The following is a 16,446-nucleotide window of genomic DNA, read 5'->3' on the forward strand; positions in this document are numbered from 1 at the left end:
TCATGGATGGTCGTCCACCTTTTAAATGCCACTTTCATGGCTTATCTTTTTAGACTTTATTCTAAAGGTAAATGAATTCTCCCACATCCACCATAGCTTGCAAAAGTGCCAATCAAAACCCCATTTTCATAGTCAAATGATTGTTCCCATGAGATGAATCCAGATAGTTTTTATTAGAAGATTCTTGAAGCTGATTCACACACAACACATATGTATAGCTTCTTAATTACTACATTATTATTTGATTTATTCTTCAAAATCTAAAAGGTTTTCAAATATAGTTAAGTTTTTGGTTATAATATAATGATGATGTTTATGAAGATGAAGAGAAGATGATCATTAACTTCTAATCGCATCTTTCTTTTGGTTAAAAATACTGGTCAGCGTTTAAGTGAAAAAAAACTGGAATTGATGTTAATTACTTAATATTATATCAACCATACACAATTTAAACGATTTGCAAATCGCCAATAATATGAATTTTGAATTTACTAGAATTGTTCTAATTTAGTTTAAAGGCTTAACACTAGTCAAATTAAAACTTTGTTGATAATTGGACTAAATCCAAATTTGTAATTTTGTAATTTTTTTAAGAAAGAAATTTATATATTTTATTTTATAATTTTTCTAGATTTTTAATATTATCTAAGTTCCAAATCTATGACTTGTCAAATTTTTAAAATAAAAGGAAAAATCATTCATGGAACAATTTGCTGATTTTAAGTTTGACACCAAAGTGTATATATATATATATATATCAATACGACTATGTTTTGGTTTTTCGAATTTTCTAATATTCAAAAACTTGACTCTAATTAATTATTTCAAACTATTTTTGAGTTGACGTCTTGAATAATTCAATTAATTTGAATTATTAATTTTCTTTAAATCAAATAAAATTTTGCTGAATACTTGAATATTTTTATATATAAAAGAATAAATAAGAAACATATATTTTAGAAACACATAATTCTTAAATCTAATCATGAAAGGAAGACAGAAAAGGAAAAGAAAAAAAAAAAAAAGGAGATAAAGGAACCTTTATTTTGTGTAATTATTTCATTCAGAATTATTGGGATTTACTGTGAACACGATGTCGGTAAGTAATTACAAAATGAAGGTAATAATGAACTTCAATATATGTGATTTATTCTCCTCACGATTCCTTTCTTTCTTAATCATCATCATGATGCTTTCCTTAATTCAAATTAAGTGATTCATTTCCACATAATTAAGATTAGGAAAGTAACTTAACATAATGTTAGTGGAGACAATGTAATAATTTTTTCAGAAAATGATTTTGAGTGAATTTTAATTTGGTTAATATCATTATTATAATAATTTAAAATACGGTGAATTCGAATACATTTAAGTGTGTTATATCCCTTTCAATTTAAGAACTGAAAAATGCTGAAGCATTGTATAAAAATAATAATAAAATGAGCTCAAAACTACTTAATTTTTAAAATTGCTTGATAACACATATTAAAAACATTTGATAAAAAATTCTACCAATAACTATTGAAATTTTTATAAGTAAGGCCTTGTTTAATACACCTTTGAACAAAAATAAATTAATTTAAAATTAATAATTTCAAAATTTTAATTTAAAATAAAAATAATCTTACAGAATTTTTTTATAAAAAAGTGTGAAAAATAATAAGTAGGTAAGAGTTATTTATCACTTAATGGAAAATATTTTAGTTTAATCAATTTTATTTTATTTGTTTTAATATTATACTATAAAAATTTATATTTAAAATTAAAATTTGATTTTGTTTAGAATAAGGTGAAATTTTTAAAATTAAAGATAAAATGTTGAACATGTTTTTTTTATAATTTAATTATGTTTTGTAATTAATTTTAATTAATATATCAAACAGTTTTATAACTTAAATTCAATCCTTAAAATACACTTTGAACTCATGCCAAATAAGTATTTGATAAGAGTTTTAACCATCACTACACTCCATTTAAGTCAAGACATTTAGTAATTAAATTTTAATACTTAATTTTTAATTTATCAAGCAAGTGATTAATCACTTGCTGAAAAATAGATTTAGCAAATTTATACTTAATTTTTCTTTTACATTATATATTATGAAAATCAATCCAATTATTGTATTATTAGTTTGGATATAGTTAAAAATATCTTTTAAATTTTAGGATATATTATAATTAACACTTAACTTATTACCAAATATTTTTAAATTCAAATTAAAACGAATAGTAAAAATTATCAAAAAATATATATTTATATTCAACACTAAATTTTCTATATAGACCAAACAATTTTTATAATTCAAGTTAAATGCTTATCGGGTCATATAAATATAAATTTTAAAAATAATACCTTTCTCAATAACTGCTGTGTGTAAAGCAGCAAGGCGGCGACATAAATTCAAATGGAAGAACATAAAAGGGACTGGGGTGTTAATTCTTACCGGCTTATATAATTAATTTTAATTAACGATTTTTTATTCAATAATTTGCAATTTAATCAATAATATTTTTCCCAAATTGACATATTAATTGATTCTGGATTCGATTGAAGCAACATTTGTTGCCATAAAAAAGTCCCGCCTTTTTCTGTTGGTTGTTGTTGAAAGCTTTTTCATGCCCCTTTCACTGGACACTGGACGTGCATTTTTGAATTTTGATTTATCATTATTATTATAAAATAGAACCCCCTCTCTTCTAGATTCTACGAATTCATTTTTATTTTTGTATATAAGAGATTAAATTTGCATGCACTGAAATTTAAAAATTTTACAGAAATTTGATTGATGAAGTGGGTGAACCGATTATAGTTATGTCTTTTCAGGTCCAACCTTCAAGATTGGGACCACACCACACCGCACCAATCAAACCTAACCAAATAGCAAAATCATAATTCCAAAATTGATTCTAATCTTTTCAACTTTTCTTTTTAAATTCTAAAATTGATTATAAATATATCATATCAAAAATTCCAGGAGTTGACAAAATTTTAAATACATTTTCAACTATTTTTTGTTGCTCCGAATAATTAAACAAATAAATTTCACCAAAAAGAAGCTAACACAAATTATCGATTAGCATTTAGAAAAAGTTATTTCCATTACCCCAATTAATAAAATTTAGACAAAAGAAGCAACCAACAACAACACCCCAGCTCCTAGCCAAGCCGGCTCTAGCCGGTTCATCCTTAAAACCTCTAGCCTATTACGTGCCGTTTATATGGTTCATTTTTTGGCTCTCTATTTACTTTTATCTCCCTAGAAAGTTCTGTTATTTACATTTGTCATTTTTATTTTTTGGGATCTCATCTTTCATCCTGCACAGTTAATTTTTCCCTCACATGACAGAACAGGCGTTCGGATTTTCGTCACTGAACATCTGAGGTGCGTGAAGTGGATGACGTGGATCAATCATGTACCCTTGATTCACATATACAGGATGCGGATGCATATACCCTTGATCCACGTATTCGTACTGCTGATGATTCCTATATCCCTCAATCGCATAACTCGGACCACCGTACTCCTGTCCACCCGACCAGTACATTGGCTGCGGTGGATACGCATATCCATGATACTCCATCTTGCTCACCTCCATCTTGGCTTCACCACCGCCTTCTTTCTTCTCCCCACCTTCCTTCTTCTCTCCGCCGCCTTCTTTCTTCTCCCCGCCTCCTCCTTCCTTCTTCTCGCCGCCTTCCTTCTTTCCACCTCCTCCTTCCTCCTTCTCGCCTCCGCCCGCAGCAGCAGCTTCTTTTCCTTTCTCTTTGTTATCACCGCCGGCGTCATTCTTCTCTCCGCCGTCTTTCTTCTCACCGGCATCTTCTTTCTTAGGGGGAACCACCTCTACATTTCGTCTCAACTTCTCCCTGAGATAAGGAACGATGTCTTTCACGTCCATTGTGCCTTTTACGGTTACTAAATCTTTAGCTCCATCCACGTCCACTGATTGAACTCCTATTTTAATTCATTTAAAAACAAAACACATGCATCAGGATTACGTTGTGTAATTAAACAACACCGTCATAGGCTATACGCTACTAATTAAATATTGAATCAATTCAAAATTAATCGTGATTAAACTTACCATTAACTTTCAAGATGATTTTGCGAATTTTGTGAATGCAACCGTCACAATGTGTTCTAATCTTCAAGACCACCGTACTCTGTTGCCAAAAAAAAAATGAATCACAATTAATTAGGCAAAACTCTAACAAATCAGCATTCATAATTTTAAACCAAACTCTAATTGAACACGTTACTAAATTTTTAATTTTCCGATTTGTACAACTCAACTTCTCCAGATTCTTCGCATGACTAACATGCGCACATTAAAACCGTTTTTTTTTCTTTTTTGGGTGAAATTACCTCTTTAGGTGGCTTTTTCTCTTCCTTTTTCTCTTCAGGTTTCTTCTCGGCGTCGGGCTTTTTATCACCGCCGGCGGGGGCGGCATCCTTTTTAGGTTGAGGAGAAATTAGGTCGACTTTCTTCTTGGTTTTCTCAGCCAATCTATCTCTGATTTTGGCGGGATCCACTTTGCCAATCACAGTTAGTTTGTTGGCTCCACAATCCGCTTTCACATCTTCCACACCTTCACCGACAACAACAACAATCCGTGTTAGGAAATATTCAATTAGATTTCCACTTACTCCAATGTCTGAAATTATTTTCTTTTTTTTCCCTCTTTCTAATTAAGGTTGAAAAAAATTAGCACCACAGTCCATCCCTTATCCAATTCCTCGATCAACACGGAAAATTTGACGAACAATCCAAAAGGAGTAAGCTCAAGGAAATTCCCTTAAATATTTTGACAAGTTCCGAAACTTATTTATAATTATTCAATCATAAACTAATTACCTTCATAATGCTTAATCGAGCGTTTGATCTTCTTGGCACAGCCTTCACAATGCATATCAATCTTGTATACGGCGGTGACCTTACCGTCATCTTTCTTAGAGCCGGAATCGGCGGCGGGCTTCTTCTCTGCTTCAGGTTTAGCTTCTTTTTGCTGGTAAATGAATAACAAAATAATATTAAGCACAAGAAGGAAAAAGAAAAACTAAAAAATTTGGAGGATTGAAAGGAAAAAAGGAAAACCAGAGAGGATCAGTTAGACAAGAGCTACTCACTAACCTCACCCATTGGTTGACTGAATTATTATTCGTTATAGCGATTTGGTTTGTTTTTAGTTGGGAGATTGAGAGGATTAGCAATGAGCTGCTTGAAGAGAAAAATTGGAGGCAAAGAAGAGAATATATGGAGAAGTGAGGCGGTTAATGGGGTATGGGTGTATGTATGATGATGTATGTCATGTATGGCTGTTGGGGAAGGAAATGCATGTGATGATGATGGTGATGGGGATTTGACGTTAGGTATGGCATTTAAGTGATGAAGTCATGAAGGGTTTTTTTTTTTTTCATATAAACCTATATATTTTAAGGTGTTACAAACTAAAATAAAATTTTTATAAAAAATATTTCTACTAACTAAAATTTTTATTTAATTTTTAATGTTTTTATATCTAGTTAAAATACTTTCTATAGTTAACTTCTATTTAAATTAGATAAAATATTATAAAATTTAATCAGCATAATAACTTTTATAAATAACTTTTTTCACATTTGCATTATTAATGATTAATACTTTATTTTGAATTGTAATTTATTATCAACATAATTTATAACTAAGCCCATTAATTACCATAATAATAAATAGTAAATACTTATAATTTCAATAATTTGTTTCATATTAAATTTTATTTGCTATAACCATCTTTTAAAAGTAAATTAATATCATATACAATAATAAATATGTAACCACAACAATTAATGAAAAACTTAAATAAAATAAAACAAATATTTAAAGCCCACCTTTCTTTCTTTCATTTTATGCATGTGTGAAGGCCTATAAATAGGATTACTAAAGAGATGATGAAATACAACAAAAGTTATAAATCAGATCATGATAGTTTAATGTTTTTAACCTTATTTTCCTATTTAAAAATTTCTATTTTACATAATTTGTTTTAATATTATTTATTCTCCATATATATATATATATATATATATATATATTTACATTAAGATTATAGACGGAGTCATCCATTAAGATATACATTGTACAACGAACAACTTAAAATTAATGAAAAATTTGTTGAAGAGTTGAAATGAACAAGAACATCATAAAGATTAATCAAGAAAATTCAAGGGTTGAATAATATGCAATATTTTCTACAATATTAAGGCTATATTATTTTATGTTATTTGTGAAAATGTATGAATTTTAAAATTTAAAATAAAATACTAAATTATAATTAATACATACAACTAACCTGTACAATGCATAAGATAAAAAAATTAGTTTACTATAATGTTTGGCAAGAATTCAAAATTTACGTTATAATAGTGCATTTTTTATGAGTTAATATTTGTTGTTTCATCAATGCATGAGTTTTATGTATCATTAATAAATAACAAAATTACATCTCTTCACTAGTAAAATAAAAAAATTGAAGACATAAAATAAATATTAATTTTTTTTTAAACCCGAACTTAAAAGACAAAATTCAAAATGCAAAATTCAAATCCAATATAAACCTTAAATCATAAATTTAAAATTTGATATAAAACTTTTTATCCAAATATAAAATTTAAGTCATAAACCATAAATTATAAACCTATAACCCTTATTTAAATAAAGTTATTAATATTATTTATTCATTTATAAGTTTTCTACTAATTTTTTTTGTTTTAGCTGATGATGAGATATCTAATAAAATAAATTTAATTTAAAATAATTTCAACAAAAAATTTATAAATTTTAATATTTTACTTTAATATTTTAAAATAATAAGTTAATTAATATAATATTAAAATTAAATAAAAGTTGTTATTAAAAATAAACTTGGTTTCTTTCCTTTTATGATATATGTTACTTTATTTTTGAACTTTTATTTCATTAAATAAAAATTCCAATTTATTTGTTAATTTTAATATTTATAAATGAAATTATTTTTAACTATTAAAATAAAATAGTTGCAAGATTTTTTAAATTATATTTTTATATCATCAAAATTAATATTTAGTGGTAAAATTCAATTAAAAATTTAAAATTGGTGGCAAAATTTAACAAAATTCAAAGCTTAGTAGAAATTCAATCACATAAGATTTGAATGATAAATTTACTCATATTTATTAAAATATAATAGCAAATATAAATGAAAATAAAATATAATAAAAATTTCAATATTCACCTATAATGTGATGATAAGTTTACACTTTAACCCTCCAAAAACTAAATGACTAGATAATAAACCCGAAACTGATTAAAGTTTATTCATAATTATTTTATCACTCTACTTATTAAATAACTTTTTTTTATAAATATACTCTTAATATTATCATTTCCTTTTATGTACATGGTGGGCAGGATAAAATTTAATATGTATTTAACCCGTTTCTATTTAAGCTGAGAAATGTCTTACATGGTGCAGATTTGTCTACTTTCTTTACCTAATTTTCTTCAAGAAAATCAGGATTTCGGGGCCTAAGATTCGGATTTTTCTTGATAAAAGAAGGTGACATGACTCACGTTTCGGCTTCCATTTATTATTTTCAAATATATTTTTTTCCTTTAGTAATTTGCATATGGATGAACATTTTCTATTTTATTCATGTGAATGAATTGTGTAAACACAAAGCTCTATATAAAGCATATAAATTAGTAAATGAAAGGAAAAATGTGAGCATTAAACATGTATAATTCGTATTATTCATATGTAAATATATCATCTATTATTATACAATTACACCTTTCTATAACATTTACCCGTTATAATAACATTTCATTATAATAGTTAAATTTTTAGTAGAATCAATTTTTATATTTTATTTTAACCCTTTAATAGTTTTTCACATATAACAAGAACATCCATAGTTAGAATATTATCGAAAATTTTAAGTAAAATTTTAACTGCTTTTATATAGGCAAGCCTAAGAATTATAATTGAATAAATAAAATAATCTTAATTAATATATTATTTCAATTAATGGAATTAAATGAAAAATTTATTAATCATATTTTATTAAATGAAAATAATCTTCAATTAATGGAATTAAAGACATTGATTAAATAAACTACTAAGTTCCCTAATTACATATTTTCTATAATGAATTTGGAACACTATAAACTTATAAATCGATTATTTGAATTTAATAAGTTAAGGTAAATAAATTAATTTAATTCGATAACTCATCTTGATTAATTGAACTTGTTAGATTTATGAACTTTATATAATTAATCATGTGAAATAATGTAAAATAAAATATGCATAAAAGTAGTAATGCACGCACATGTCATATCTCTTTAAATATGATCTCTTTCTTTATTCGATAAAATTCACAATATTAATACTATTACAGGTTCACAACGGTAATCTCTATAAAATAAAAATTTGTTTTTATTTTTAATTGCATCACAAATAAGCTTTAAATACAATTTCAATAACTTATTAGACTTTCAAATTTATAAATAAAATTTACTCATAGGGACAAGCATAATAGAAATTGTATTGAAATGTAATTGTCAAAAGAAATCCCAATAATTGAAGATGAAATGGCAAAAGGTGAGTTTAGGTTCGGTCAGACAATAAGCGTAAAAGCCACCCCCAAGGAATTCAAATTTATATAACAACAAGACATGTAATATGTCAAACAATTCACACTTCCAAAAATGGTTAAAGGCCATATCCTCAACGTTACGTAACAAAATACCCTTAGTTCTACACATCAACATATTTGGATATTTGTGCCCAATGCCCATGCACCATGCCTATTCACTTCCATCACAATCTCAACTTCAAATTCTTCAACTACATGTACTATTATAATTTTTTTTTTATATTTTATGGTTTAAAATTTCAAGTAAAATTATAGTTATTTTATATAAGTAAGTCCATTAATTATCACATGTTAAACGAAAATGTTTTTAATTAAAACATTATTTCAATAAAATTTTAAATTTCATGTGAAGAAATCTATTAATCATATTTTATTAAATGAAAATAATATCCGATGAGTAGAATTAAATATCTCAATTCAAGAATCAATTAAGCTCTCTAATTAATATTCCACTATAAATTTGGAACATCATAAACTTATAAACTGATTACTTTAATTTAGTAACTCATGATAAATTAATTAATTTAATTTGATAACTCATATTGATTAATTAAACTTGTTAGATTTATAAATTTTATAATTAATCATGTGAAATAATGTAAAATAAAATATACATAAAAGCAATAATACATGCACATAATATAACGTATTTTAATTTTGTTGATTTGATTCCTTTTTTAAAAAAACATAATTTTTACTTTTTCTTTATTTGATGAAATTCACAATATGATTTCTATGGTAAACCAACAATGATTATCTTTTATAACAACCATATCTCTATAACAGATAAAATTTAGATAAAAATAAATTTGTTATAGAGAAAGTTAATTGTTTTATTTACATGTATAACAACACAAAAATTATCACTATTTTATAGAAAGAGTAGTGCTTATTAGATTTTGTGAAACTTTTGATTTAGTAAAATAAAATAAAAATAAAAATATTATTATTTTAACCTTATAAGTATGGAATTAAATAATGGAAGAGAAACTACACATTACATAAACTTATATTTGAATATGAGATCAAAAGTTGTTAAGATTTCAACCTTTATCGGTCTAAAAACCTTAATATCTCGGCAACAAACCATATTTACCATTTAAAATTTACAATTATTTTTTACAACCACATTTACCATTATGGCTCACCAACGTTATTTTTACATCTATTTTTTAATTGATTTTGACCTAATAATAAATTTAACACTTAATTTTTTTAAAAAATTATTTTTACTATAATTCTTTTTTTATCATGTTGTCTTAGTTTTATGGTGTTTGGAAGCTTGAAAACATTTTACATTTGGAAAATTTTTTCCAAGACACGAGTAAAATGAACGGGTTTTAGAGAAAATTTCTTACCGATTTTATTTCTGTAAGACATTTTCCATCTCCTTCTTCATCCAGGTAAAAGTCCTCCTTCTCCTTCTTCCGTTCTTCATCTTCTTATTATATCTCTTCCTTTTTTCCTTACTCCGTCACATATCTTCTCTTCTCAAGCAAATTACACGCTGCTGTTTCGTTTCCTCTCTTTCTCAGGCAAATCTCATTTCTCTTCGCAGGGTCTTGGCTTAAGGTATGACATCTTCTTTAAGTTCATTTAAAGCTCTTTTTTTTCTTCTTCTTGTTCTTTACTTGTCCACATTTTAACCGATTTGATGCCTTTCTTTGTTTCTCTATTTTTAATTTTTTTCTGGGTTTGGGATTAATTTTATGGCTTTCAGTTATACAAGTTGAAGTGAATTACAAGTATCTTTTGTCTATTATGATGTTTGCAACTATAATGCTATTCCCATAGCTAGCAACATCATTCTTGAGCAGCATATTTCAATGGTGTTTGTGGTTAGTCTATTTGGTTTGCTTTGAAATGAATAAAAACATAGATAAAAGTATAAGTTGTGATGATGCCAATTTAGGTAGGATTCATGTATATGGAGAGAGGGTTGTTTAATTTAACTTGTAGCTATAAAGTCACCTGTTCTTGTTATTTATTTATTTATTTTTATCAATTATTATTTATAACTAGTATTTTCTTTACAGTTATGTTTTGATGTGCATTCATTTCTTACAGCAACGTAGACCTGCTATCCTTCCATGCTTGCAGGTGTGTATGCTTTTTGCTTCCTATATCAAATTTTGTTTTTAATTAGTATTTGGATTTTGCCCTACCTTTGCTACAACGTTGTCGATAGAAATTTTCTTCTCCTAAATATTAAAGTTTACATGATAACTTATTTTCTTATATGCCATTTTTTATTTTATTCAGTTATTGTTTATTACTATATTTTTACATGCCTTGTCTAGTAGGCTTTGAAATTTAGCTGTATATTTTAAGGATAAAGGATCAATAAACTATGTGCTTACTAGTGTCACGGGCCAGAGTTCAAAGCCCGTGACCATCGAACCAAATGCATCCGATGGAGGTCTATTACTTAGATGGGGATCATTTGGCCCACGAGAGCTGGCCCGATTCAAGGAACTATTGGAGAAGCCTGTCAGATTGAAGCCTGGTTGGCCCGATAGCGAAGATATGGCAACTTAGGCAACTATGGTAACTAATCTTTAAAGATAAAGGGAATCATATCTTGTAAAGATTAGATAGGATTTGATATGGCAATATCTTGTAAAATCCCTTAAATCATGGGATTGGTTAATCTCGTCCGTCGATGTAATTGTATCTTGTCCGTCGGTTTTGGGGGAGCTCAAGTATAAATAGAGAGCCTCCCCCTCATTTGCACTCTCCATTCATTGTTTCATTATTCTTTGTGAATAAGAGAATAGAGAGCATTTACTCAAACACTTTGTGTGTGTCCCTTTCTGTTGTTCTTTATAAGCTTCTTTTGGCATAAGTTTGCTTCCGCTGTACGAGTTGGTGCCCTGGAGGAGTTCTTAAGGAATCCTCATTCGAGTAAAGGCTGACTTGGGCGAGTTTGGACGAACGAATCGCCTAAGGCCGCACGGATTGCGAGATGAAAGGTCTAGCCCCGTGACAAGTGGTATCAGAGCTATTGGTTCGAAGGCACTGTTGGGATGTCGAAAGAAGAGTGCGAAAAAAGGAGGGCAAGAAAAGGTTTGAGGGAGATGCTGTCAGCAGTAGAGGAACGTGTGGATAAACTCGAGAGATCCATGGAGGACGTAAAGGAGGCACTCGATGGGTTTGAGGATCACATAGACAACTGGAAGGAACAGTCCAGAGACTATGTAAAAATGTTTCTTGATTCGACCATGGATAAGGTAAACGAGTTATTTGATTCACATAAAGATAAACTGTCGGACAGGAACGATGCTCTTGAGGCCATGTTGATGGCTTTGAAGGAGGAAACAATGGCCACGACGCTGGCTTTAAGCACAAGAATAGAGGAGCTCGAGGGAGAGCTGGCCTTGTGTCGAGCAGCTGTGGGAGAAGGAGTGTCAAGTGCAGCACTCAGTAGTGAGTATGTCCCGAAGCTGAAAGAGTTTGTGGGGACAAGGTCTGCATGTGATGTGGACAATTTCTTGTGGAGGATGGAAAACTACTTCCGTGCCAAAGGCATCGTGGATGATGCGGGTAAGGTACAAACTGCTTCATTATTTCTTACTGATATTGCGCTTTTATGGTGGCGAGGTAGGACCACAGATAAAAGGCAAGGTAAGATTGGAACATGGGAGAAGTTCCAATGCGAGTTGAAGGGACAGTTTTACCCGGAGTTTGCCAAGGAAGAAGCTCGGCCAAAGTTGCAAGGGATAACGCAACGGGGCACAGTGGGGGAGTATGTTCGTGAGTTTAAGGAACTCATGCTCCAAGTGTTGGATGCGACCGAGAGAGAAGCAATGCTTGCTTTTCAAGAGGGATTGAAGCCGTGGGTCAGACAGGAGGTGGAATAAAGAGGTGTCCAAAAGCTATCGGAAGCTATGAAGGTAGCGGTATCAGTGGTTAAGCTTGGTCTAGGGAAAGACAAGCTTGGATCTTCCAAGTCCGAGGAAAGGGGCGTATGTGAAGGGAATCACAAGGAAGATACGGATGAGTATGGCAATGGCAATGGCAACAATGGTGGTAATGGGAAACCACGAGTTGGGAAGAAGAAACCCAAGAGGAAAAGGGACAAGCTGAAATGCTTTCTCTGCGACGGTCCACACATGTTAAGGAAATGTCCGATGAAATCCGCGCTTAGGAAGAAGCCGGTGGGTAAGGCCTTGGGACTTGGTTCGAACGCAAGGGGTGTCGAAGCCAAGGAGGCCAAAAGCGAGAAGAAGCCAGTTGAGTGCTTCTTATGTCATGGTCCGCATAGGTTGCGGAAGTGTCCGAGGAAGTCTGTTATCGATGGGAATGATCGAGCAGATACGGAGTCCAAGAAGCTTGGTTCGAGCAAGGGAAAAGTCGAAGCCAAGAGGGCAAAGAGGAGCAAGTCTGTCATCGAAGGAACGATGGAGCAGACAAGGAGCCCAAGAAGCTTGGTTCGAGCAAGGAAAAAGCCGAAGCCAAGAGGGCAAAGAGGAGCAAGTCTGTCATCGAAGGGAACGATGGAGCAGACAAGGAGCCCAAGAAACTTGGTTCGAGCAAGGGTAAAGCCGAAGCCAATAGGGCTAAGAGAAGCAAAAAGAAGCGAGTAAAATGCTTCTTGTGCCGTGGTCCGCATGAGTTGCGGAACTGTCCAAAGCAAGCCGTAGTCAAAGGAAAGGCAACGTCCGAGCATGGTGAGTCGTCGGAGGGACTTCCACCCAAGAAAGAGATGAGTTTGTCATCGGACTTAGAGGAAGAAGTTGCGATGAAAACAGTGAAGCTGGGACCAATGAGGCTCGAATCGAGTGAAGCGTCGGAGTTGGCCGAGTCATCGACAAGGCTTCCACCTATGGGAGAGGTGGGTGGTGCATCGGACTTCAAGGAAAAAGAAGAGATGCATGTGGGACAGTTGACCCGAGTAAATGCAAAGGTACATTCGAAACACTCTGATAGTGTTTTGCATTCTAACTTGTGTACTTGGCGAGAACGTAGGGGCCCTTTTGAAGTTCTTGAGCAAGGAGGCCGAGACACTGTGGGCAAAGCGAAGCCAAGTGTTGTGAATCACGAGGATTCTGTTCGAGAGAAGTTAGAATGTGGGCAAGGGAGTGACATAACTCCTTGTCGTCGAGATGTACAAACGAGTAGGACGGCTCGAGTTAAGAAGCGACGGAAGCCGAGACAAAAGTCCCGAAAGAAGGGAAGAGCTAAGGCAACGAGTGGGATCCAAGGCGAATCAAGTCAGTGCCATTCGGGAGTCACAACGAGGACGTTGCGAGAATGGGTGGGGGAGAATGTCACGGGCCAGAGTTCAAAGCCCGTGACCATCGAACTAAATGCATCCGATGGAGGTCTATTACTTAGATGGGGATCATTTGGCCCACGAGAGCTGGCCCGATTCAAGGAACTATTGGAGAAGCCTGTCAGATTGAAGCCTGGTTGGCCCGATAGCAAAGATATGGCAACTTAGGCAACTATGGTAACTAATCTTTAAAGATAAAGGGAATCATATCTTGTAAAGATTAGATAGGATTTGATATGGCAATATCTTGTAAAATCCCTTAAATCATGGGATTGGTTAATCTCGTCCGTCGATGTAATTGTATCTTGTCCATCGGTTTTGGGGGAGCTCAAGTATAAATAGAGAGCCTCCCTCTCATTTGTACTCTCCATTCATTGTTTCATTATTCTTTGTGAATAAGATAATAGAGAGCATTTACTCAAACACTTTGTGTGCGTCCCTTTCTGTTGTTCTTTATAAGCTTCTTTTGGCATAAGTTTGCTTCCGCTGTACGAGTTGGTGCCTTGGAGGAGTTCTTAAGGAATCCTCATTCTAGTAAAGGCTGACTTGGGCGAGTTTGGACGAACGAATCGCCTAAGGCCGCACAGATTGCAGATGAAAGGTCTAGCCCCGTGACACTAGTACCCTGTATTGCTTTGGTATGGTAGAAAGAATTGGGTGATATAATGAAAGGGTGGCACACTTAATAAAGAGAGTTATATAATGAATGGAAAAATCTGTCACTGAAAGAAAAGGACATTTTATTATGGGTTTTGATCTTTCACTGGTTAGGAGTTGCAGTCATTTTTTACCTGTTTGGTTCATGTGTGATTGTTGGTTCTGTTCCCTATAAGCAATTGTATAGTCCGTATTTATATGAAGTTAGTTTCATGTCACACATATCATGGTCTTTATTCCTTTGCATGAAACATTTCTTGAGAAGATTTTTTTTTTTTTTGCAAAATTACCACGACTAGATATTTTTGGGTTAGTCATTCAGATTTTTCATTTGCTAATTCTCTTTCAGGGAATGGAGACAACCTTCTCTGTCACTGTGGATGATGTTGAGTGCACTTACTTTGATAAAGTCGAAAACCTTTGCAATTTTGGATCTTCTAACCAGGAAATTGTTGCTCAACTGGTGTGGGCATTCTTTAACTATTGGGCATATATTCATGATGATGCAAATTCAGTAATATCTGTATATGCACAGGAAGCTTGATCAGGTGAGATGCAAACTATTATCTTTCAGGAATACTAATAAATTTTGAGGTGAAAATATAAAATGTTTTCATGGTTTCTGAACTTATATGTACAAGTTAAGATGCATGTAGCTGGTTTCGTTTTAAATACCTTCTTTAGGTATTAGTTGCATCTTGGGGTGAATGAATTATTTTGTTAACAGATCCCATTTACTGTAGTAAGTTTTGAGCAGGAAGAAACATGAGTGCACTCTTTTAGAATGGCTTGTAATTTGCAAATGATCAATAGATGCTATATTTGGTTTTGCATAAATCGAAGACTAAATAGTTGTAGTGGGAATAAAATAAATGAATTCTACAAAGCAAAAACGTTTTTAATTTTATGACTCCATTTGTGCAGAAAGGGAGAAAAAGATTGGACAAGAAGAATTGGCAATGATCATCATTTAATTTGCATAGAAGATCCGTTTGTGGTATCTCATGACCTTGGTCGAGTGGAGGACAAGTTTAGCATTAAAATTCTAAGAGAAGAGTTTGAACAAGCGGCTGATGTAATGTAGTATGATCCAAATCCTTGGATAACACTCTTTGAACTTTACGTCCCTGGGTAACAAAACCTTGTCCAAGTGTGCTAGAAAATCAATAGTTAAAGCTATTTGGTTGGTTTTTGCAGTCGATGTGCTTTACGTTCCCCATAATCTTCAATTTTGACCTTTTGAGTTCACATCCACTTTAAAGAAGTTTAAGCTTATTATATGTAATCAAGAAAAGAAATTTCCAAACATTTTATGGATGGATGTTAAACAAGTTGTAATTAATTGATTGATAGTGTATACAAAATTCCTGCATGGTCTAAACATATTCATATCAAATGAGTGTGTTATATCGTATTTGTGTCTTCAAGTGAAACAAACAAAACAGTCTTATTATATACATCTAATAAATCATTGCAATATATGTAAAAATAATTTAAAATATAAATTTATTAATATATATATAATAAACTCAATTAAACAATGAAAAGATAATAAATTCTTAAATATATATATTTGTTTAATTTAAAACAACTTTTATGAAATATTTTTGAAATCTACCAAATAATGTAAAATATTTTACACGGATTCATCTAAACACCGTAAAAGTAAATAATTTTAGAAAAGTAAATCATTTTTCAGAAATTATTTTCTGGAAGATATTTTACTGGCAAACAAACGGAGCCTAATTGATTGGCTAAAAAAATCAGACCATTAAAATTGTAACACTACTAATTAAAAAATGGTAATTTTTAAGAAAACATGATCAATATTAATAA

At 31.2% G+C, this 16,446-nt stretch overlaps 1 protein-coding gene across 1 annotated transcript; it reads right to left on the minus strand.

Moving 5' to 3' along the window:
• Nucleotides 1-3,074: 3,074 nt before the first annotated feature.
• On the minus strand, nucleotides 3,075-5,285 carry LOC108458305 (heavy metal-associated isoprenylated plant protein 6-like). Its single transcript, XM_017757655.2, has 5 exons — nucleotides 5,134-5,285; nucleotides 4,858-5,008; nucleotides 4,368-4,591; nucleotides 4,087-4,165; nucleotides 3,075-3,956 (listed from the first exon to the last, which is right to left on the minus strand). The coding sequence occupies exons 1-5, from the start codon at nucleotides 5,140-5,142 to the stop codon at nucleotides 3,337-3,339; spliced, it is 1,083 nt and encodes a 360-aa protein (XP_017613144.1). The 5' UTR covers nucleotides 5,143-5,285; the 3' UTR covers nucleotides 3,075-3,336.
• Between the last annotated feature and the right edge of the window lie 11,161 nt (nucleotides 5,286-16,446).

The sequence above is a fragment of the Gossypium arboreum genome, chromosome 4, assembly GCF_025698485.1.
Source record: "Gossypium arboreum isolate Shixiya-1 chromosome 4, ASM2569848v2, whole genome shotgun sequence".
Taxonomy (NCBI): Eukaryota; Viridiplantae; Streptophyta; class Magnoliopsida; order Malvales; family Malvaceae; genus Gossypium; species Gossypium arboreum.

What these genes read in the sequence shown, in the direction of transcription:
- LOC108458305 (XM_017757655.2), bottom strand. An exon ending in AGAAAAAGCCACCTAAAGAG is followed by an intron (nt 4,166 to 4,367) that starts GTAATTTCACCC and finishes TTTTGGCAACAG; the next exon opens with AGTACGGTGGTCTTGAAGAT. An exon ending in AATCATCTTGAAAGTTAATG is followed by an intron (nt 3,957 to 4,086) that starts GTAAGTTTAATC and finishes GAATTAAAATAG; the next exon opens with GAGTTCAATCAGTGGACGTG.